Here is a 26,119-nt window from a genome sequence, read left to right as displayed (position 1 = left end):
TAGAACAGCTCTCACCAAATACATGCATAAATAAATTAATCTTTAGGTTATGTTTTTCACTGATGCATTGGACAGACATGACAGATACACAGCTTACTTTGAGTGAGTACCACAAGCCTCAGATCATGAGCTGAGGCCTGCATCCTGCTCTGTACACTGACAAAAGTCTTTGTTATTCTACAGACAAGATGGAGAGATGATGACAATGAACACTGTGGTACACCACAGGAAGGTATTTTAACAACTCAAACTTGCTTTCTATGTTTTCCAACTTGTTCTACAGTTACATTTCCTTTAAAAGTGGGCAATGTGACAATGTTGTTTTGCAGTCTTTCAGGCAGTACTTGTACCTTTCTCTATCAATCCCTTCTGGAGTTCACATTTTTATCTGGGGCAAAAACAAAGAGTGAAAATTATTTTTGTGAACTAGCCATTTCTAGTCCTCATGTTATCTAAAAATCTGGTGCTTCTGATCCTGCCATTAGTTGTAGCAAAACAGGAATGAGAATTTTCTCGTCACACAGAATTTTTTTATCCTTGTCCATTACTGTCTCATATATATATAGCACATATATACATACAACATTAAAAAGACCATTAGGAAGAAATATCTTTTAGAAAATTATTCTGGATGAAAAAGAGAGCTTGACTTACACTTTTCTTTGACAGAATGAGCCCTAACCCAGAAGCAAAGGAAAACTCCTATTAATGGATCATCATAATGACTAGGAAATACAAAACCAAAAGCATACATTTCCCTTTTACTTCTTTACCTTTGTGACCAGATACACCACTATTCCATACTGGCACCTGTATAGTGCTACACCTGTATAGTGTTACAAGGTGCACATGGTATGAAGGCTGTGTCTATTCATTTGACTAATTGCCTCTACGTTTCTGTGTAAACAAATATGCATTTTTCTTTTTCCACTCTTTTGATCTTTATTTAGTCAACCTTTCATTTTTATTTTCCACGTCCGCTTTTCTTAAATAAACCTGTTTATTAAATAAAAAAAAAAAACAAAACAAACCTAAATAAATAAATAAAAAATTACCTTTTGGTTTCTGGTCAATAAATCCCTAAAACACATGAGTTAGGCAAGGGTCATGGGCTTATGAAGCTGAGGGAAGAACACAGGGGCTGACCACAGCTGTTGCAAAGAAAACTGAACTTAACACAGAAGGGATTGGAGGGTTAGTTTTAGATAAATGCTTCTATCAGTTCAGTGGATTAACTGATTGTACAAATGAGTATTCTTTTAATCAAAGGATTGTGAATGGCTTCTTGAATCAGCCAGCCCAGCAAGGGAAATATGCATATGTTGCTCAGCCCCATTGAGAGTATAAAACTGAACAATTCACAAAATTAATTTTGAAAAGATAATGGGCTTGAGCTGACTTTAACTCACATATTCCTTCCTGGCACCAGCGTTGTCCAGCATCATGACAGTGAGGATATGAAGACCAGTAGTGAGGATCAGATTGGTAGTGATCCCACTGTACATTGCAGTGGCTATAGCTACTTGATTTCAGCAGGTTGCCATATCACTCTGCTAAATAAAAATCCCACATAACATCAAATGTCTTCAGATGAGTAAATTTCATTTTAAACACCAAAACCTCCTCATAGTGAAATACCTGATAGAGCGTGGCCAGACAATTTTGACCCTCTTGCATTTCATTGCTCCCCACAGAGGATATTTCTTCAAAGGATGGAAGAAAAAGTAATACTGATCTATAGAGTATCCATACAGAATTAGCCTTCTCTAAAATACATTTTTTTTCTCTATTGTCTTCTGTTTGAGTCAAGTTCTGTTCAGTTGCTGGCACCTAATTTCATGTCAGAGCATATAGTAGCTCTTGAAAGTGTCAGGAAGCAAGCAGAACCACTGTGAACATCTGGAATATGTAAGTGGCTATCTGTGTTTAATAATCCTACACAAAAGCTTGAGGGCAGAGGCACTCTTGAAAGTGGAAATTTCTCTGTGAAATTCTTTAAAGAGACGAATTATTCTTCAGATAATTTAAAAATTAATGTCCAATTGTAAGAACAGATAACAGGAGAAAAGTACTACCAGGCCTACATTTCTCCTTCTAGAACAATTTTTTAGAAATAAAACACCTGATGCGTGGCAACAAATCTTCAGTGCTTAAAGAGACTGATTACTATTGGATGACTCACATCTGGTATTTGTCCATTCAAAAATCTGTAAGAGTTAGATGGCATAGATTTACCGGGGCAAGTATTTTAAAAGAATGAACTTTCACAGAAAGAGAGAACAATTTCATTTTCTAGCTCAGTATAAATATTTCGTGCAAAATGTTTCAGAGGCTTGCAAACTGAAGATACTGCTAGGGTATGACTTTAAAAGGAAAAGCAGGAATAAGAGATTCGAATACGAATTCAAAGGGAGGTACCTTTTCTAAAAAGGTAAGCGAAATTTTAATTTGCCAAGAATGTCACAGTGTAAGAAATCACAATATGAATATTTGCTACCATTTACACAGACTGACCTCATTTAATGAAGATAACTCTTTCTAATAATTTAGCACAGCTTTCCTATCAGACACTTTCTTGCTGCCGCCAATTGTTTAAATTACCTTTTTTTTAAAAAAAAAAATGTAATCACTATTTTAAACATACATTTACAAAAATAACATAAAGAAAGGCTTGGTCAATTTAAAAATATTTTAAATGTCTGGAATACATTAAAACACTCAAACATCTTCTTTTAAAGTACTTTTTTAGAAAGCCTCATCATTTAATGTCAAGGGCCCTGGCCCAAGGGAATAGGAAGCACAGTGCACAGAAAGAGCATGTTTATGAAAACAATGATGTAAGGGTAGGTTCAGACTTCCAGGAGAGCTATACATGTATCACATGAGTTACCCTAAAAGTTACCCTAGTTTTCAAGATCAATTTTGAGGTAGCCTTTGTTTTATAAATGGAATTTCGACATCGTTTCTGTAACCTTAAAAAAATTTTGGTGACCTTAACTCTTGAGTGTGTATGTCATTTTAAGAAGATTTAATGTTTTCTGTTATTCATAAAAAAAAAAAAAATCAGAACATACTTATTGCACCCCTATTTTAATACAAATGCTGTATTTTTAAAACTGTCTCTGATTCTGGGACAATTTGACTCTTCATGAGAAATGCGATGACTAGATGTTATCCTGGAACATAAGATGGTCCAATTAATTGTTAGAACTCACTCCACTGCTGTGAAGTGTGAGTTCACTTTAAGATATTTAAAAATATTATAAGCCCACAACTCTGTACACTTGGATCAGAATATATTAGCATCACAGAGTAAAATATATAGTACAGATAAGTAAGAATTATGTCACTGTATCCAAATACTGAAAATATTCACCCAGGTGTTTATCTCCCATCTTGCCTTCCTGACATCTGGGCTTCAGTTGTCACATTCATACAATGTGCAGCTGCTAAAGTTGCCCCCATGTTCTGTACATCTACACACGTTGCAGTGCCTTTGAATTCACCTCCTGTCTCATTCCATCATATCATTTTTTACCTGAATATGCTCCCAAGCCTTGTGCAACATCAATTCCCCTCACCAGTTTGATGTATTTCTAATACATCAGCTATGTTTTCCCTGGTCTTACAAAGATTCCAGTCTTGATACCCTACAAAGCTGATTCTCCTGTAATTTAGTTTTTGGTGCCTTTTTCCCAGAAGAGAGTTGGTACCATTCCCTATGCAACAAGCAGATGCGAAATCGCTCATGAGACCATATTATTTGCATTCTAACACACACTCTTTAGACCTACTTTTATTTCTGCAACAAAATAGTAAGAACACAAGACTGTCTTGCTTTCTTTTGCCATTTATTTTGTCATACCCATTATTATACACGTGCCATGGAAATGATACCGTGTGATAGGAAGATAAAACTGTTCCTTGACAAACAGGGCTTCAGCACAGTAATACATTTCCTCATTTTCTGCAACCTAGGTGATTTTTTTTATGACATAATCGAGTTAAAATTGATTATTCTACTGTTGCTGAGATCCCACTTAAAGAAAATATTTAGGAAGTTTTTTCCTTTTTTTAAAGCATGGTGTAATTTGCTCTCTTTTTTATGCGAGACGAGGGGCAGCTAAGGAAATTGAAAGAGGTCATCTGGGTTTGTTTGTTTGTTTTTAGAATAGTGTATTACTCTATTGCCAAAGTTTTGCCATTTGTGACCTTTAAGATTTTCGTGTGAAGAAATCGTACTTTGTTTCACTATTGCATATTTCATTACTTTGTGTTTGCATATTTTATTTATGTTTCCAATAAGCTACACCCTCCAGCCTTATAAGGAAGCACCTTTAGCCTATTAAATTTCCACAGAGACCATTTAATGTCTAGGAAGCATCTATTACTGTCTGTTCTGGAAACCTGACATAACTGTCAGTACATTATTTCCTTGGCATGGGTTTTGATTTTAGTGAGATCCATAAGCATCTTTCTCTTGTTTCACTAAGAGAAAGATGCACTATGAGAAAATGACAGATCTTGGAACTGCTTATAGAATACACTAGTAGCACATCTTCTAGGAAATGTGAATTAAATAGCTAATTGTTCCTTTATACAGAAAACACTGACTAGATGTGGATGCATAGCTTGGCTAGTGTCTTTTGATAAATAAGAACAAAGAAAAAGCTATCGTGAGAATAGTCTTCCATCACACCTCTTTTCATTCAAAATTATTTCATTTAAAATTACTATGATTATCTGCAGATACTCATCCTGTATTTCATCTACATTAGTATAACTAAGAATACGTGGTTCATGCTTGTGTTAGGACACGTGATGAAAGTGATTTTGCTGCCTAAAAGTCAATGTAAACTGATCAGTGGCACAAGTTTCTTAAAGTTCATATCTCAATGTTCTTCCAAACTCTTCCCAGTTCATAAACTCTTTGAGTTTTCTAGGATTAATCTCAAGAAGTTTAAACTCAATGAAAGCCAGGTGAAAAGGGTGAGTATCAGCTCTTTCTTCTTGCAGGGCACCTATTAACCAAAATAACATTTGCAAAGTCTGCAAAATGTAAGGTAATCAAGAACCAGAGGAGGCTCCTGTATCACTAATGTACAGCACTAGTCCCCCCTTGAGCAGGCTGAGTAAATGATGTTTTGTTCAGGGTAGGGTACCATAATCTTCAGAACATAAAAACTTCAGTACAGACTCAAAACAGAAATACAAAAGAATATGCTGCCATTTGAATGTCACAAAAGGGAGCCACGAAATGGATTCGAACATAAGATCTTCCCCAAGGCATTTAAATGAAGAGTGAGACTTGGCCCTGTCACTCTGTTCCTTTCTGCTGGCATTCATGGAGCACTTTTCTTTGTGTTTTGACAAGTTAGATGCAGTTGTATAGATAATCTGCAGTTCTCTCCACAAATATGGAGGTCATTTTGTTTCCTCCTCACTTAAAGGACCCATGTACCACTGACTACTGATCCCATTGTTCAAAATGAAGGAAAAAATGCATTAATGCATTTTTTACAATCTAATTCCATCACACTGACATTTTTTTCCCATTATATAGCTGCTGGACACAAAAACTGATGCATTAGTCACAAGGAGCTACCTGTCCCTCGTGTTCTGAAAACACTTCCACTAAAAAACAGTGGGATTTTCCAGTGCAAAACACTATACAAGATTGACTATTCATAGGTAACTTTGCAAATTTTTCTTTCAAAAGGATAAAAACACTATACACAAGCATCTCTACCAAGAGCTAAACACAAGACTAATATGAGCAAAATGTCTGGCTAGCTAGGAACAGTATTTTACAGCCATCTATTTTGAATGTCTTTAATTTGTAATGTTTGACACCACACTTTATTTTTCATTTTTAAAATTTAATTGCATGCATGATTCTTGAAGTGAAGAGCAATTCTTCATACAAACTAATCCAGAGTGCATATTGGTATTATAGCACACAGAGTAAATTATTACTGATGCATGATTATTTACAGCTGCCAACGCACATGATTTTATTATGAATGTACACAAGATTCATCTAAATGTTTTTCACTTAAAAACAACCTATAAAAGATGAGTAGCGAAGTTGTAAAATCCAGGAGACAATGAAAGATATTTTTAAGTGCTCACAGCTGCTTGGACCTCGTTCAGTTTTTCAACAATTTGGATGAACAAAGTGACGCAGAACATAATTCACTGTTTAATGCAGTGAGAGGGTCATTAAATCACTCATTCATTTATCTCTTGCAATCCAACTAGCCAAAATGGTAAATTTTCTCCTAGCGAAAGAATTTTAGCCTAAACTTAGTTAAGCCATGCCCACTTTTGTCCTCTGCTTTGTGTCTCAGCACCCCTCCACGTCCTTGGCAGTGCTGCCCCGAGGCTTCACTGATCTTTCACTTTTGAATCCAGTGTGGCTAACTGAAGGATTCACACATGAAGTTAGAAGGAACACACTATTCACAAGACAAACACAAATTACAGTGATTACTAACTTGCTAGTTCCTTCTGTTTTCTTTAACATATAGTAAATATGCATTCTACAATATTAGGGATTCTTTTGTCCTTACTTTGGAATGCCCTTTGCCTGATGGCCACAGAAGTTTTGGCTACGAAAGATATTAAAGTTCCAGGTCACAACATAAATATTCTAAATGCTGTTCAATGTAATGTTAAAATTCTTATATATAGTAAGTCTCTCTATATTTTAAATTCTTTTAATTTAGGATTTTAAATACCTCTGGTAAGTCAAAACTAAATACAGAAAACACTAAAAAATAAAATAAAAAACATATGTAGAGATGAACCAATATAATGTGTAGAAAATGACAGTCTTATTGCATTTTCACAGAAGAGATATGAAATTACGAGGATGTATGGATAGTACATTATAGGACCACTTACTCAAGTCAAGAACTAAACTCAGACATTGAGCTTGTAGCTGAATCTGCTCAGATTTAAATGTATGTTAAGAACAATCATCACATGCCACCTAAGTGAAAAAGAGCACAACTAAATGCGTCCAAACTGGAATGCAGAACAAGAATTAGATATGTAATAGTTATTATTACAATGTAAGAAATATTGTTAACGTCAGAGGTATTTCGAGATAACCACAATATCCGAAAGAGTTGATTTCTTTAGTAAATGAGGAATGACTGCACATTTAATACTATCTTAACTCCACTGTATTTATTTTTTATTTATAACTATTATACAAATAAATAATATTAAAGACAACTGTAAATACCAACACTATCAACAACACACAAAATTATCCTGCACATCAAATGAGCAACATTTCAAAAATTATTATTCCTTGACATCCAGAGGCTAATGGAAGTTCAGTACAGAATGCCATAGATTTTCTGAGCTCTATTGAAAATTTACTTATGGGTTTCATCATAAACTTTCAAAACTGGATGCAGACATGAATATTAACCTTCCTGTCTTCCTACAATCACTTACAGGCCCTACTGCTTCCTAAGACAGACTGTTAACACATACTTAGTAAGAAAGTAGTAAGTGACCTCTGTAGTATAATCTGAAAAACAAAACAGAAAATATCTTTTTTCCATTACTTTCAGCTCTCTAAATGCATTGGCTAACTACTTCAAAGTAAAATAACATAAAATAAAGAAAACAGAGTTGCCTGAGGGGGTAAGTCCTTGATCAATTGTTTAAGGAGGAAAAGGCTTGGTTTTTAAGTATGGTAAGTGTTAGTAATTAAAAGCTCAGTGATTATGAAATTGCCATCAGGAGTCCATTCAGAGAGATTTATTCAGTGTTACCCTACTACTGTTGAGATTAATTAAGCTTTAAACACTTAAAATAAAACACTGGAAAATAAAACAATCTGTTGTGTTGCAACCTTGTTATTTTGTGTCTGAGTTACAACACAGCTTGAAAACAAAGGTTTGCATGTCTTGATGTGAAAACTTATGTCTCTGGTCTCACTGGAGCCTTAACATTTAGTCCAACTCAGTAAAACAAGAGGCAAGGTAATATGGGACTGGATCTTAAAAGTTTTTCTGGAAACATGAAGTTTAATAATTTTTAGAACTAAATTTAATAAAAGAAAAATAAAGCTGAGGCTTGTAACAGCAATGTCTGGATTTGATGACTGAGCACATGTATTGTAGTCCCACGTTCTTCTTTCCTGAGAAACTTCACCAAGCATGCATAATTCATTTGACACTTTATGACACGAGGCAGACTAAATTCTATTTATTTTTCTTTGGGTTTTTCTTTTACATTTATTGGAATTCATATCTAATTAGGTTCTGTTTTGCTGGACTTGCATGTAACTCAACAACAAAAGCAAGTTTTATTCTGCAGGCTGTAGCAGGCAAAATTTTCCTCATGATTTAAAAAAAAAAAATCTAGTGTATTAGAGGTTTCTGTATATTAGATACACTGGACTATCATATGGATATCACTTCCTAGGGAACTTTTGCATTTCTACAGGAGAAAAATCTGTGTTCAGAAGCCCCATGTGAAAAATCTAGCTACTGAGGCATTTGTAGCTACTGACTACACATCTGGGCTACAGTACTTTTAAAAAATACCCCAAAGTTTATGAAGTGAAATTGGGTGAGATTTCTGTGGTAGCTTTTCCACAAAAGCATTTAAAAGATGGTCCTGTTCTCACTGTTTGAGATGTTCCTCTGTGTGCAGGTCAGTGAATTTATTATCATGATCTTGCTGTAAAAGAACATGTTGTAAGAATGGAAAATTGTACATATTGTAAAGTTATGTGAATGGCTTAGATTAGGCTACACTTTGGAAATCTCCACAGGAAATCTAGAGAAGATTAAATGGTGAGCTCAGTTCTCTGAATGTCAGCAATGTTACTGAAAAAAAAAAATCTTTCCTTAACCTTTCCTTTATTTTTAGAGTATCTTTTTTTTTCAGTGGGGCAAATAAATTCACACAGCAAAAACTCAAATCTTACAAGGCTCTTGCTGGTTTTGCCAATTTTGTGTAGCAGCAAGCTTGGAGACGTGTCAGAGATCATTTTTGACCTAGGAAATTTTACAGACTGTAGCTATGCCTTCACTGGGAGAAACATTGTAGTTGTTTCTCATCCAGTCTTTCCATTCTGCTCTCTGAATTGCCATGGCTCCCAGACCAGTGACATTTACAATAAAACAATGAAAATTAATTACACTAGTGACGAATATCAGAAAAAACTGCTGGTCACACAGGTCAGCCAGACGGCTAGGTGTACATCTCTGGAGCTATGGGTAATCTCAGTCAACAGAATTTTAAAATGGTAACCTCAAAACATAACACTTCTCACCAATATCCAACTTGACTGTGCAATGCTGAAATGTTCAAAACCCCAGATGTATGCAAACACCTTGAAAAACTTATCTTTCTAACCTCTCCTGATTTCATCCTCCTACATTTCTTTCTGCAAGACTGGAAGGATTACTGACTAGTAGAAGTCCTCTGTTATGTACCTATACATAGGTTCTATGTTCTATCCTATGTAGAAATTCTTGCCTGAACCCTACTTTCAGCTTATCTGACTTGTGGAGAAGAACCTGTTCCCAAACTTCCAGACATACCATAAGTGACAAGCTTCAGGATTTATGGATTCATGTCTGCCTTCACTGAGCAGAAAACCTCTCTTGCCCCCTGCAAGTGACAGCACCTGGACAGCTTACAGTGTTGATTTGGAACTGCATTTGGAAGCGCATTTATTCTGTAGTTGTGTCTCCTCAAAAGGGAAACAAACAAAAAGAAAGACCAGCAGAAAGTCTTACGCTGCTGACATGGCTTGCGTCACAAGGGCTCCTATTCTGCAGCCTGTGGGTACTTGATCTAGCTGTAAATTATTAGCAGCATCAAGTGCCTGCAGGAGTCCAGGCACAGCAGCACACAGCTCAGCATGAGGGAGTTCACTCTGATTCTCAGCAAACTCTTACTGCCTAGTTAGGCTAAGGGCAGCTATGCAAGACTACAACAGAGGGATTTTCTGGATTAGAGGAGGGACACCAGATGGATGAATCAGATGAAGAAACAGAGGGAAACAGAGTTCTTAACTTTACTTCTGCTGTGCTGCTGCCTGTGTTCTGTGCAAGTTCCTGGGCTGCTTGCACTTTGGTAACGGGCCCTAAGCATTCAGCTTCACTATTTCCAAAATTAACCTTCACTGGACATGGATAGTCTGCCCAATTCCCTATTTCTGGTGTATCTCTTAATGAGTAGGACTGGTCTAAACCTTTGTCCTTAGGGGCAAAGTTTGGAGGAAAAGTCCAAGTCCTTTGCATTAAAGATCAACAGCTTTCATATTAGAAAATTAAATAAATCTATCTTTGGCATTTTTCTAAGTTGGATGAAAGATGTGTTCTTTCACTTCATTTTGGTTTGTGGTCTTTACTATGTAGATGTTTGTCTGATTCCTCTCCAGGCATCATTTAGATCCTTTGCAACAGTACAAAGACCTGATGATGCCTTAATCTTCTGCTATTGTTTCTGTATATGTAACACTAGCTTTACCAAGTTTAGATTATTTTAATATACTGTACCTGTACCAACCTCCCAAAACAATCTGACAAGAGTTTTTAAGGGAATTCTGTTTATAGATTGCAGCGTCAGTATTTTATTGGAAAATGCTCTCTAGAAAACAGTTTAGATGAAAATACGTGTTCTTATGGCTGCTGTTTTAACTAAAAATGATACAGCATGCAGTTTTAAAAAATACAGTATTTTTTAAGGAAACCCTGCTCTTTTGGGATATCATAATTTGCCCCAAAATTGGATTTTTTTACCCAGCATGCAACAAGCCAATAATTACACACTTGAGAGAGACTGTGCTTGTTTATTTCAGAGCTGTGCAAGCCTGGGCGCTCGGTGGTACTGCACAAATCAAGGACTTCTCCTGCCATTATTCACACAGAGCAATTCAGAGTCGGTGACTCCCCCAGTGCAGCCCCTCTGGTACAACTGGACAGTAAATTTCCATGCGAGTTACGTAACCCCTGCTAAACTTCTCCGCGCGTCAGGGGAAGGGTCTTCACCTGGCCAGGGGTCTTTTTGACCTCTAGACGTGAGTTTAACTTTTATAATGAACATAGTTCAGCTACAGGACATGAGCATTTTGCCAAGTTAGCAAGGTATGCACAGACACACATCAACACCTTGATTTACTGCATCCTTAAAGCTTGTCGGTTCCCGGGTGTCCCGGATTAGGGAATGCCGCTCCCTGTTCCACTGATTAGGTCTCCTCTCTTGCTGATTAGGCTTGAACGTATACAGAGACCTCACACCAAAGCACATCCTGATTTAGTATAATCTTGACATGGTCCCCATGTCAATGGGGATACAAAAAGATACAAAATACTGCCTGAAAAGAGCATTTAATTACTTTCTCTCCAAGAGACCACAATTAGAACATTGCACCTGCACTCCTCTGAGATCAGTGAAGCGCTGAAAACCTTGTCTTTCATAAAGCCCCACTTACTCTACCTGAAACATTCTACTGCTTGGTAATTTTTAACAAGACTAGGAGTATGAGCAGAACAATACAGTATTGTACAGAACAATACAGGTGTGTCAGTAGAAGATGTATTTATAAAAAAGAAGCCTCTCCCTGCTGCAGTAAGAAGACAATAATGAAAAAAATCAGCCTAGGTCACTATTTAAGGCAAAAGCTACCTTCAAAATGACTCATAATTCTAACATATCAGGTCAAATGGAACTCAATTCGGACATGCCAAGAAAGTTCCTGACCTTCCTTTGACAGAGGCATCTTTTTTTACTGAGTGCAGTAAAAGGTGTATGGTAACTGGATCTGGAACTAATACTTTTTGTTTTCCATTTTGTTGCAATCAGTGTTACTAGGACATTTTACTGGCTATCATAAATCTTTCGAAACATTAACCATGGTCACAATTTTCTACAGAGCACATGTGTTGTACACCTGCAGATTTTGACCGGGGATGAGAGAAATATTACCTGAAGAATCACAGAGTGTAGGACATGGTATAATACAAGGATTCAGGTGCTTAGTGTCTGATATTCTGATGTCTGGAATGGTCCATCTTCAATAAAGACTTTGGAAAAAAAACAACTACCAGCAGGAACTGCATTATACTCACTATAGGATAGCATTACTAAAGCAATAACTTTAAAATAGTAGAATTTTTTTTTTCTGCAAATTATTTTCAATTTCTACATATTCTTTGAGGATGAATTTACTTGTAGCTTTACAACTTACAGCAATGTGACAGCACACCAACACTTCAGATTTTTTAAAAGCCATGTCATAGGCACTAGAAATTTAGACAATGTAATAGGCTGAATGGAGAGGAAGAACATGCTGGGTTCCCTTCTTGATTCTCTCACTTGCTAATTCATTGATCTTGTGCTGGGCATTCAGCCTGCCAGTATTTCCAACTGCAGCAATTATGCTCATTGCTACACCTTTTGATAACCATTTTGAGATGAACAACTCTCAACATCCCTGAACACTTCAGAAGCTCTCAAGCATTCCATCTATCTTTCAATCTAACCTACAGCTTTGACACAAATAGGGAACTGCATGGAAGCCACAAACAAAATTTTACAGTTAGTTAAGTGAACAATCACAATGTTCACTAAAGACAACTGCGTGTTTGTGCTAAGACTTGCTGAGCCATTTTGCTTGCACAAGGAAGGACTGGAAAAGGAGGCAGAGGGATGCTAAACCAAGGCAGTGAGCAGTCTCAAAGCAGGGCAGTCCCAGGAGTGTCACTGCCTCTCTTAGAAAAATCACTACCTCAGTTTCTGCAGATTAACAAGGCTCCAACACAAGGCAAGTGTTGTGATGCCAACAATCTGCCCACGCCTGTAACACTGCACACCAGGAACTCTTATTACAGTGTTTCCACAAAAGACACTAGCTAGCAGTAAACAGCAAATCTAACCCAAAAGAAATATGCCTCAGAAACTCAAAATCTTAACTGCTGAAGTGGAAATGCAAACAAGAGGAACAGAAATTCAAATGTGCATACACTTGCTTCGAGAAATAGTCTTCATGTGTTTACTTGTTAGCCTAATTTTTGACAAAATATCTGTTTATTTCCATCTGCTGGTACTAAGGTTTGTGTAATACCCAACCAACAGGTTGCCCTATGAATCGCTGCTCATCTCAGTTACTTAAATATGATAATACCAGAAGATTCACACACAACAACAACAGAGCATGTGCAGTCCCACAGTTCACATTTTGTTCTGTTGTTATGGATTTAATTTTCCGAAAATTGGTAATTGAATTATTTACTAGATTTTTCAGAAATTCACTGGGACATCTACACTCATAATTTTACCTGTCATCAGCAGAGGAAAAGAACAAAACTCCAAATCACCACAAATTCAAAAGCTAGTTCCCTCTGACTAAGCCAATAAAACCTTTTCGGAGGAGAGACATGCCATGATCCTAAAAGTCAGTTGTCTTCTGGAGGAAAAGAATCTTAGACAATTACAAATCTAATTTTTCATTAGCTAAACTAAAGTTATATGTAAACATCTTCATATTCTTCCACCCTCAGAAAAGTCATCTCTTCCAATCATACTATGTCCCTAATGATTGTACTGTAAAGCAATGTTTGAAACCTCTGTATAAGCCACAGAACTGTGAGAAACAGTGGTGGAGAAACAGGATCTCAGTTCTGTGCAGAACAGGAGACAGTGAGAATACACATGAGCAGAACAGGAGGGAAAACAGAATAAAGTAACTAAAAAAAAAGAAAAGAGTGCTGCAGCCAATCAACCAGAGGAAGCTCAAGAACACTTAGGTCTGGTCAATTTTGAGCCTAAAACAATTGCTTTGTGGTTCTCCACCCAGGAAGAATTTGACAGGGGCTGCAACAATTGACAATGCTGAAATCAGAATAGCCTAGCTGAAATCAGTTGACCTGGGCTGACTGATACCACGTGAGAGTCTAGCTTAATGTTTTACAGAAAAGTGGGATTAACCAAATATGGCATTAATTTGAGTTACTCTGGATTTACATTATGAAGTAAGAAAGTAGTCTCACAACTCCCCTGCCTACAGCAGAGATTTCCAAACATTTCTAGAAATAGTACAATACTTAATATTGAAAGGCATAAAATGAACACATTCTCCTTTCTGAACTTCAACACACTTTGGGGAATCAAATAAAATTCCTGAATTAATTCTTTTCTTTCTGACTACTTTGCAAAACTATAAAATATGAACTATTCATACGTTTTAGAATTGTCCTGCCACTATCTGCCTGCATAAAAAGTCCCTCTCCCTCCTTTAAGTACTGGAAGGCCACCATGAGGTCTCGCCAAAGCCTTTGCTTCTCCATGATATACAATTTTTGTGCTTGAACACCAAGATAGATAGATTTTTTTTTCCTGATTAAGAATTTAAAATTCTGACAATCAATCCAAGTCATGTTTTCTATCATTATGGGAAAAAAAAATCTTGTATTTGTCCACCTTAAATGTTTTTGTGAAGGAATATTTAGATTATTACCACATATTTTGTTCAATATCATTAATGAAATACATTTCAGTATATTTCTAGGGAGGTTTCATATATGGTTTTGATTTGGAGTAAGCATTTTTTCTGGTTAACAGAGTTCTCAGGTTAATTATATCTTAAATGATTAAATCAATATAAATCACTGTTATTTTAAGAGACAATGAAAAAGTACTAATTGAAGAGTGCATAAGCTCTGTACTTTGTTTAGAAGAAGACTGGAAGCACAAAAAATGTATTATTTGTCACTTAAATCACGAAAACTTTGTATAACAGAATATTGGTACTTACTGTATCTGGCTTAAGTGGATACTCATGTCCAATCTGAAAACTGTGAGTCTAGGCATTTAATGACTAAACAATAAATCCAGTATTTGTCTGCTTAGTGTCCAGCACTAGGAAGAACTATTATCCAACACGACAACCCTTTCCAATAAAAAGGTCTGTCCTATACATGCCCCCTTCTCATGACTTCCATTTCTGGATTGTGTAAATTGCTTAAGATCATCTCGACTGCCTAACATACATGTACAGTTATATCAATATTTCACAGAGCATTGCTTTATTCCACTCTTTATGGTAGACAAAAGTCTGTATCATGGTGCATTCTTCTGGGTTTTATTGGGGAGAAGGTGAGGCAAGCTCTGGACATCTGGGAGTTGTAAAGTGCATTAGCACTTCTCATTTACTGTCTTTGGCAAATTCTGTAATTTACAGAATGTTATACATCCCTGGAATGCACTGTCTCCTTTTGCCTATAAACTTGTTGCATGAATATCCGTAGTAAGATCGAATTGTGCTTCATTTCCTCTCAACAAACTTTCGCTCATGATCTAACCTAAAAATCACCCTTTTGGTTTTCCTAGGGAAATCAAGAAAAGATACCAAAATGAAATCATCTTCTATCTACATGCACTTTCAACAATTTGGCATTATAGGCCTGCTATCCTAAAAAATATTGATACATCAATAATAATGTATTCATGATATATGAATATATATCATGAGTGGTGGTGGACAAGATGGTGGTGGACAGGAGCCTCAGAAAATTTTCTTCTTAACAGTGAGCATGGACTCACAGTACTGTAAATGGGCATGGAAGAAATGACTCACTGACTTTGTGGGAAGGTGCTGTGTTCATCTGGGAAACTAATGATTGAATTCACATAATAAACAATGAAACATAGGAGAAGAATGACCTTAGATTTGCTGCACAATCGTACCTACATGGAAAGAACCACACGTACAAACTATATTTCAGTTCCTGAAGAAACCTCTCAACAACAATAGGCAGAGCGGGAAAGTCCACAACAGCCATTCCACAAAGTGCCAGATCAGACAGTCAAGGTCTCTACTTCATTTTTTTTTTAATCAATACATTAAGACTGTAAACGCTTTACTTCCTGTGCACTTACAATCAATGCACTGCCTCATTTTCAAGTTTTGTTCAAGCTTCTTCATCACAGACATGTGAATGACCAATACTCGAGTCAGTTCAATATTATCCCATTCAAAATTCCATGGACAAATTCAGAGATAAATAGTCCCTCTATTACCTCCAAGGTTCAAGCAAAGAGGAAACATCGTTCATCATTCAAATCCTTGAATACATTCACTTCATCTCTGAAATCCAGACAGCAGCCTATCCTGATTTAGATATACTGGGAGTACTCCAGACTTAATCTTCAGTTTAGATCAACATAAAATGCTGAAGACCTCTTGTCACATTGCTTCCTCTTTCAGCTGGAAGGAAACATATTCCCACTAATAGGTCAAAAATAAATGCCCCTGAGCACCAAACACTCATACAAAATTCACTTAAGACCAATACACCAATTAGTGAAAGAACACGATGAATTCTTAATCTTTAACTGCTGTAAAACGTATTCCATCCTTCATTTAGAAGGTTTTAATTGATATCCATCCCACAGGAACACTCACATACACTTGGGATACAACAGCAAAAGAAAAAAAGACTATCAAGTAGTGAGGTAATACAGTTGACATAAGAATTCTCCCCAAACTTTTGCAACTGAAATGAAACAGGAAAAGAAAAATCTACTTCTCGTTTACCCATGAGAGAGCATAAGCAGGACAATAGTTAATAGTCCATTACTATCATCCTAATTCTGAAAAAAAAATAGGTTCTGAATCCTTGTATTCACATGTAGAACTGGATAAGACTTCTGTTAGTCAATTGAAATTCTAGGGTAAAAACATGCCATGACATCCTTCATTTAGGGTCATGGCATGTTTTCACCCAGAATTCAAACTGAACGGAACAACTGCTACTTTTTTGCTACCTTTTCCACCAGACCTTTACACTGAAAAATTGTCTTCCCAAAAGTGTGTGAGCTATATCAATGACTGTTGATAGAAAAACTCGGTCCAGCTAGCACTCAGTTTAATTGAAGATGTCAGAAGATGCCTTTCACAATAGCTCACATCCTGTATTCTTCTGAAGTTACATAGTTCATAAACTCTGTATCACTCTACTATATTACATTGGAAACTTCTTTTATACATTGTAAACATATTCTCACCAAAGATAAATCCACGGCACAAAAAAAAAAAAAAAAAAATCATAAACACAATTTTTTAGCTTCAGAACTTAGAATAGTAAAACAATTTTTTATTAGTTAGTCAACGAGATTAAAAAGAAAATAGTTTTAGAAGTCTTTTCTATGAAAGAGATGAGAATATTGTACTTAAAGGTAGTACTTTGCTAGAAGCATACATAAATCTAACAGTATTATTATCATTTAAGATGTATTTTGCGTTTTATCTAGTTACTGCTTTCCGTCACCAATTCTGCTGTCACCTTTTAGCTTCACATTTGTATTTACATAACACGTACTTTATTAAGAAGTTTATATACAGTCTCTTACATTTATTTACTTACCAACAGTATCACAGGGTTCATCTTTATGTACACAGAAATCCTTCCTAGAATTGGGGGGGAAAGGAAAAAAGTTAAGCACGTCAAGCTGTCAGAGGGTAACAACTGTGTGACCTATATACAAACATTTTGTACAGCTCAATTAATAAATACAGAACACCATTATCTCAACAAAGAGCAGGGGGAAGCAAAGGCTAGGATTACACAAGCACTGAAACTCCAGTTTATTTTCAGAACAAATTAAAGAGGAGTCAGGTGACAAAACAGGCACCGTATATTCAAATTGCATTGTACCTAATTTCTGTGTTCTGCTGTTTTGCTGGTTTTGTTTGTTTGGGTTTTTTTTTCTCTTTTTCTGCAAGCATCTTGAAAAGTAACAAGTCTAAAGCTAGGGGTTTTTTTCATTTGAAAAGAAAATATTTTCAGTGTTTAACACCAGATTCAAATGCAGCACTGCAATCCAGCATTTAGACCAGTGATAGAGTCAGCGAGTTTTTGTGCTAGCAGGTCAGTGGTCAAAATCACTAACAGGAATATATTCTGCAGAAGCTTTTCTGCTAGAACATCCCATTACAACAGTGAAAGAGTTATAAATTAATTCACAAGGAGAAGACTACCCTATCTCCAACACATATTTTACTCCAGTCATAGCTCTATAAATAAGACCGTTCTGTTGCATAAAGTAGAATAAATACTTCAACTCTGTGTTAAACAACACCTGCGTTTGAGATTCATTTTAGTTTCACACCCATTTCACTTGTTCTCAGGGATACAACAAAGTTACCAAAAGAGCAAAGGGAAAGCTTCTTTTTTACTGGAGTATTTGGAATTCATATTAATTTATTATTTTAAGTAAAAAAAGGGCTGCTGAAGAATGCATGAACTGGAGAGACTGGGAGGGAACCAATGAGGAAGTAAGAACATGCTTAGCAAACCCACAAATAAAGAAGTTCTGTTTTTAGCTGTGCCACAGAGTAATGGTCTCTGTTTTTAGAAGGAGACCATATGGATCAGAGAAATTTAATTTTTATAGTCTGTATCTGGAGTTACCTAGATATACACATAGACTGATAAAGATACACACATAGTGAAACACCCATTTTCCAAAATTCTTTCATTCTTGATACATAAGATACTGATATTTATTATTTTTACAAATGTAACTACTCCAAAAGCAGTTTGTTTGTTTGTTTCCCAGAAACGATTTCTACAGAGTGATTTAGACTCAAAAGCAATTCCAAGAGGTTGGCAAAGTTCTGACACTTGTTAAAGGCTACAACAGATAGATACATGAGGTTATATAGCTTTTGATTAACCAGTCATCACTGCCAGACAATTACAGAGTAGAGAATAAAAACAGCAGTGCTGTAAACTGATGAAGTTGTGAGTAAAACTGATAAAGTAGCTCTGGGAATACACTCAAAGAAGTCCTGGAAACTGAGCAAAAGATGGTGAACAAGAAACTGTAATCAGATACAGCAGAAAGTTATTTTTTCAATCCTGAAAGAAATTTGATGAAATTAATGCACTGGGTTGTAATACAATTCTTTGTTTTTTTGCTATGTGACACAAGGGACTTACTGTCTTGTTAAGCAACATGACAGAACAATTAGAAATATGGGACTTTTGGTGAAGCAAGAGAACATGTGTAAAGACAATCTAAGGACATAGATTGCCTTCGACACACACCCATCCAACCACCACAAATATTAACTGATGTAATAATAAGTAAAAAAACAAACAAGAAAATAGAGCATACCTTCAAGTGTAAAAGAATACCATATGACATTTTAAAACTGCCAATATCCAAGAGGTTTCTGCTTATGTAATAGCTTTGTTCTCGTATACTTAGTGAGCTGTTTTTGTTTTGTTTTTCCTTCTTGGCTGAACCTGACTATGGCTATGCTATGCATCCAGGGTTTCGTTATGGGACTTGGGGGAAATGGTACTGCTATGATTTGGCAAGAGGGAAATACAGTAAACCATTCTTAGTTCCTGATTTACATTGAAAGAATGTAATACCTCCTTTTATTTCCAAGAAAATGAATGCATTACATACATTTGAGACTATGCTCCTTAGTAAAGATTTACAGTTCTAGCTAAACCTACCAGTGACTCCCACAAAAACTGCTCTCTAATTCCCACATGGTAAGTTACATATTCCATCATAACTACATTCCTGTATGTATATATAAAATACATATATATATATATATGTGCACAACTCTACACTTTACATATATATATGAAATGGGCATACTGAAGCTATACAAAACAAAGGATACAGACTCTTCCAAGTAGGAGGAGGTATAAAATCAAGTAGTGAAGCACCCTGCGAAGTCCTCAGACAATTTACCTTTGCCCTTTTCATCCTTTCTCTTAGTAAAACAGGACGAAAATATTGGCATTACCATTAGTGCATATAGAAGCTTTTTGTGGCACAAGTTAGTAACTGAGTCTATCATTGAAAGCAAGAAACTGGTTAAAGCACACTGAGGTCCCCCTCTACCCAGTACACAGCACACCATGTTCATTATTCTAAGAGGTGACTCTACACACACACTAAAGAGAAAACAGGTCCTTATTTGACCAAGGGAAAAGAGGAGCCTTTATGAGACTTGAGACTGAATTCTGCGCTTGAATGAGCTGACAAACTCTAGAAGAGAATTTTAAGCAAGGATTGGTAACCACTAATCCATTGTTTCAGAAAATTATATTTAGTTAGTACATTTCAATTGACTACATACAGCACTATAAAAGACCTTCACAGCAAACAAAGGCTAACTAATTTCTAAATATAAAGTATCTCTGTACATTCTCGTTGTTAAAATAAATCCTGATACGTAGGTGGGATGTACAACAGAAGACATCAAGAACAGCAGAAGACTAAAGAAAAATCCAGTCTTTTCCTCACGAATAATTTGCAGCAACTTGTCATTTTAGATAAATTTAATACTTGTTTTAAGCAAGTCAAAATAGTCAAAAGGTCTTGCCCAAGCTGGTATATAATTTCCTTCCATATGCTAGATTGGAGAAAAGAAGAGACAGAAGAGGACAGCAAATGGATTTTACCCATCTACCAAATCTTCCTTCTGGCTTCACTCTACTCTTAATTTCAATTTCTTTAATGTTCGTAATTTTGAGAAACGTAGCATAGGCTTGAAACTTCAGTCTAACTCTTGCTGTTATCAATGCTGGGACTTACAACATTTAAAGGCATATTTGGGGCTTATTGCCCAAGAAACAAGTTTTCTCAAAGCATACGACTTTTATAAAGAATGGTTGCAATTAGTCGCCCTTGTGAAAAATGACACCCTCAAATTACAAATGCCTTCATTTGCATTATGCTGAGTGAATAATGACAACACTGAAGAAGTTCTTGTCTCTTCACATAATAGGAACTTCTGAAATTATTCTCACGTATAAAGTAAGCACATATGTACTAACTAATAAATGCACATTTAATGAAAATAATTAAATTTAAAACTATTTTGTTGTTAATGAACCACAAGAAAAATTATAAATTTACTATTTAGTTGAGAATTTAAATAAATGGACAATGTGACTAGCGGAAATGCTATTTCAGAAACTGTTTATTATTTTGAGGGTAAACGCACCAGTATGAATTGGTCAGTGTATTATAGCAAAAAAAGGAAATACTATATTTAAATATTTAAAATAGCTAACAGATCACTTAGGCTCTGTAAAGTTGAACTGAGATCAAAAAGGATAACATAAATAGGCCTTCTAAAGTTCGTGTTTCAGTCAAAGTGAAAAACAACAATTCATAAATGTAGCAAGTGAATAACTGAACTGAAGGTGCAATTAACATATCAAAATAGATATGGAATAGTTAGGAAGCCAGGGAAGGCATTTTTGAGTGGAGTACAAAAGAATCTAGACTCAGCATTAGCATTAAACAATGAAGTAGAAGAAAATAAGAGAATATTACTGGTGAAGTTTAAAAATTAAATTAGTTCTGATAGAATTGAGACAAAGCAAATTTTAAAGATGACTCATCTGAGTAAATTTTCTTTTAATGTAGCCAAAAATGGACGCTTAGACTTGATAAGACACAACAACGTGACAACATTAATATAAAACCAAACAAAAATCCAAACAAACAAACAAAAAACACACACACAAAAAAGAGAATTTGAAAACAGGCAGTAAAAGGGCACAGCATCCTTGGATAAAGATTCAGGAAAATATAGGAACAGCACCACTACAACTGTTCCCACAATACTGTGTCCAGTTTTGATGCTTATGCTTGAAAAAATAACTTTGTAAAGAGGAAAGGGTCTGGAAAGAGCTGAGATAATAATTACGTAGAGTAATCTCTGTAAATTACTGTAAAAGAAAGAAGAGTTGTGGCTTGAGCACAGCCTACAAGTATTTCCATAGAGAGGAGCTTTTGAACAGTAGCAAAGGGTACAAAGAGATCCATGGATGAAAACTGAAGCAACAAAAATTAGAAATGAGACCAGCTGTCCATTCTGAAAGTAAATAACCCTGCCGATAATCTGCTGCAGAACACAGTTAATATTCCTTTCTTTTAAATCTTTGTTGCAAGACTATCTAGCTTTTTATATTCACCAGACAATTTAAAATGTAAAAGTAACTGTCTAAATTTTATGCTAGGTGTTGCACTAGATAATCAGAGATATTAAATTCAGTTTAGGGCCCTGTAATCCTACGGAACAGATCTGTACTAGTGAATGGAACATATGTAGCCTAATTACCAAAGCTTGAAAGAATAAGCTGACAGAAACAAGTAAGTTCGTGAAGTTTTTCCCCAGATGTATTACTACAAGCATTGCCACTTTACAGACTCAAACACCTTGAACGTAAAGAAGAAAGAAACAAAACAGCATGTGATGACTTAAAACTACTGTGATTTTTAAAATACACGAGATAAAAATACATGTCTTAAAATTTAAGTGACAAGTAGAGGAGATAGAGGCTTTTCTAAAAAAAAAATAAATCTTTTTATTCTAAAAATCTTTATATTCTAAACCAAACTTTTTTAACATTTCCCTGCCTCCTTCTGAATCTACAACCCTATTGCAAAATAATTAATAGTAAGGCCATGCGAGATTCTCATGAACTTCCTTGATGTCTGCTGGTGGTGTCAAAAAAAAAAAATGAAACCAGTGAACAGTGTACAAAATCATCAAGAGATTTGGCAGCATGGAAATTACACTAATGAACACAAAATTAAGAATAATCTCATCTCTCACCATTCTTATTTGCAAGAACCCACTTTTCCAGAGCTGAAATTCAGTAGGAGTTACAGAACAGCAATAGCAGCTTAATAACCAAAATCTCTATCCCAGTACATTTCAGCAAATTGGAACTGCCAAACACTGCAGCCTTTTGGGGTGACCCTGTGATGTCAGTTTTAATCATGCAGGGATCATTCACAGTCTTCTTCCTCTGACTTTCTTGAGGAGGTATTTTTGGTTCAGAAAGGTAGTAAAAAGTGAAGAGAGAAAAAGAACTGTACTTTTTCTTGTGTGCATTGGAAGGTAATAGCAATGCTTAAAAAATTCCTGACCAAGCTTTGGGGACAGTTCTGGAGGGTGGGAACTATTAGAAATTAAACAGTATTTATCAAATCTAGGTGCTGTTTATGCCATTGTCTATTTTTATAGAATGGGGCACTTTCTTACAGTGACAATGTCCCACAGCACTGTTTCAATCATGTGTCACCCACCCAGAGCAAGGGATTTCAGATGCTGAAGGTCAGTATGAATAAATGGCTGATGTACACAGGCAACATGATGAACATGGAATATCACTGTCTATCTGATGAATATTGAGAAAATCAGAGATCTACCTTCTGTCACAAGCACACGTGAAAATATCAGTTCTGAGAAGGAGAACAAAGAACTTGGAGTTTTTTATATATTATTTTTTTTCATACATACTTGTTCTTCTAAAAACCACTGTGACACAATAGACTGATTAATGCACTGGAAAAGCAAAATGATGCATAATTTCCAAGTGAAGATAGATTTTGCCTCACTCCTGTATTCACATTTTTTTATACACTCCAAAGCTTTCATTACCTTGTTTGCAATGGAGGCAACATAAGAACTTCAGTATCATCACAGAACAAAGGGGGATGAGCCTTTTCCTGCCTTACTTTCAGTTACCTCATTCAGGTCAAGCAACCTATCAGATAGCAACTGGTAATGTCTTCTCAGTGGCCATCAAAACTGGGGCTTGTCTCTGGGCATTGACACTGTAACTTAAAAGGCAAGGAGGATGTTGATGCAACATGCTCTGTCTTGTCCTCAGAGAAAAGCAGTTCCTGATAATGTCTGTTTCTAAAGTAACAATGCTAATTTATAACTGTGAATACAGTAAAACTTATCTGATAAAACAGGTTGTTTTATAAAGAAAGTCCTTAAAATAATTTCTGTCTTAATTATCACATTCTCTTTATATCTAACCTCCACAGGGATCTTTTCTAAATACACTACAAACTCTTTCTGCCTTCCCTTTACTTTATGGTACCATATTTTATACATTTATATATTTTATATGTTACTTCACTGAAATAAGCCAATCTAAAGGAAAACTAAACAAAAACTCAAAGGCTGAATTAAAACGAAAATAAAGTGAAATCAACAGCTTGGTAGCAGATTCACATGTATCATTACAGACTATCTGGGCAGCAGAGAAGGCTGTGGGGAGAAGCTGGTCTTGCTTTCCTTTTTACAAAGCAGTTGCAAAAGTAAGTTTTGAAAAGTACCTTTCTCATGAAAAGGCTATGACGGCTCGTTGACTGTTCAGTAACAGTCTCTATAACATCCAAATTATTCTCTTTGTATTTAAGCATTAAAAATCAGCTCTGCAGAACACTCAATACTTAATTTCTAACTCTTTTTGTTACTACACACAACTGGCATGTGAAAGCACAGGAAAGGTTTTAAAATGCGCTCTTGCTGTTCTATTATCATGCAAGACAAATGAGGAGGTGTGGTAAGTTTTAGGAAGCCTGCCACAGAATGTGCTGGATAACCAAAACTTTGCATTTTAACTCAAAAAACACAGTTTGTGTTCATCTGTCTAAACAAAATTATTTCTCTCAATAAAGCAGATCTGCTGTCCAAAGCTCTTTGGAAGTTGTGACAAAGGAGCTTGTTCTGTGTTTGCAAAACAGAATGAGATTCTGAATTCACAAAACACACAAGTAGAGCCACACATGGGGTTAGCTATATCATAAACCTGATGATGTGCAGAGGGAGCCTGGATTAGCAAAACATTCCCACAGTCAGCAAACCACACTAGTATGATTTATTAGCAGCTAAAGCAGCTCTAAGGTGGGAGGCAGTACAGGCTAGAGAATAACACCACTGAAAAAATAAAAATGTCAGGAGAACAGATCTTCAGTTTCTGGCTCCAGCACTGACTTACTGTCTGACATCTAACCAATCACTTCCCTGCTCTCTACTTCAATTTCCTTAACACTAATCAGAGATTTGCTTAAAAAAAAAAAATGTATTTAAACTTACAGGTAAAAAAATTGTAGATGATGCCAGAGCAAGTCCCGAGGAGGGCCATGAAGGTGACCTGAGGGCTGGAGCACTTCTCCAATGGAGACAGGCTGAGCTGGGGTTGGTGAGCCTGGAGAAGGGAACGCTCTGGGCCAACCTTACTGGAGCCTTACAGCACCTGAAGGGAGCCTACAAGAAGGCTGGAGAGGGATTTTTTGCAAGGGCATGTAATGACAGGACAAGGAAGGATGGCTTTAAACAGAAAAAAGCTAGGTTTATATCAGATATAGGGAAGAAATTCTTTACTGTAGTTATGAGACACTGCAACAGGTTGCCCAGAGAAGATGTAAATGCCCCATTCTTGAAAGTTTCCTAGGCCAGGTTGGATGGGGCTTTGAGTAACCTTCTCTAATGTGGAGTGTCCTTGCCCATAGCAGGGGTTTGGAACTAGACAATCTTTAAGGTCCCTTCCAGCCAAATCATTCTATGATTCTGTGAAATCAGAATATCATTTACAAAGCACTTCAGAAAAGCACATCTTAACATATGACTAGCGTTTTGCAAAGGTTTTTTACCATTCAGAATCACAGAATTGTTGGGGCTGGAAGGGACCTCTGGAGCTCATCTAGTCCAACCCCTCAGCAAAGTCATAGTGTCCTAGAGCAGGTTACACAGGAACATCTCCAGGAGGGTTTTTGAATGTCTCCAGAGAGAAGGACTCCATGACCTCCCCAGGCAACCTGTTCTAGTGCTCTCCCACCCTCAACATAAAGAAGTTCTTTCTTCCTCATATTGACGTGAAACTTCTTGTGTTTTAATTTATGGCCATTGTTTCTCATGCTGTTGCAGGACACTGCTGAAAAGAGTCTGGCACTGTCCTCTTTACAACTGCCTTTGAGATATTGATACGCACTAATGAGATCCCCTCTCAGTCTTCTTTAGGACTAAATAGGCCTATCTCCCGCAATCTCTCCTCATAAGAGAGATGCTCCAGACCCCAAATCAGCTTTGTGGCCCTCTGCTGGACCCTCTCCAGTACCTCTGTGTTTTTCTTGTACTGAAGAGCCCAGAACAGGTCACAGGGCTGCAGATGTGGCCTCACTAGAGCCAAATAGAGGGGGAGGATCACCTCCCTCAACCTGCTGGCCACACTCATCCCAATGAACTCCTACCACTGGCTCTCCTGGCCACAAGGGCACATTGACGGCTCAT

General features: G+C 36.3%; 1 protein-coding gene across 1 annotated transcript in view; it reads right to left on the bottom strand.

The window, feature by feature from the left end:
* ADAMTS19 (ADAM metallopeptidase with thrombospondin type 1 motif 19) overlaps positions 1-26,119 on the bottom strand; it is a 139,833-nt gene that overhangs the window by 74,677 nt on the left and 39,037 nt on the right. The window contains exon 7 of the mRNA XM_064641018.1: positions 17,406-17,449. Within this exon, the coding sequence (XP_064497088.1) occupies positions 17,406-17,449 (44 nt within the window). The remainder of the gene's footprint in view (positions 1-17,405; positions 17,450-26,119) is intronic.

This window comes from Pseudopipra pipra, chromosome Z (assembly GCF_036250125.1).
Source record: "Pseudopipra pipra isolate bDixPip1 chromosome Z, bDixPip1.hap1, whole genome shotgun sequence".
NCBI lineage: Eukaryota > Metazoa > Chordata > Aves > Passeriformes > Pipridae > Pseudopipra > Pseudopipra pipra.
The sequence above is the reverse complement of the archived record's forward strand: the minus strand, read 5'-3'. Positions and strand labels throughout refer to the sequence as shown.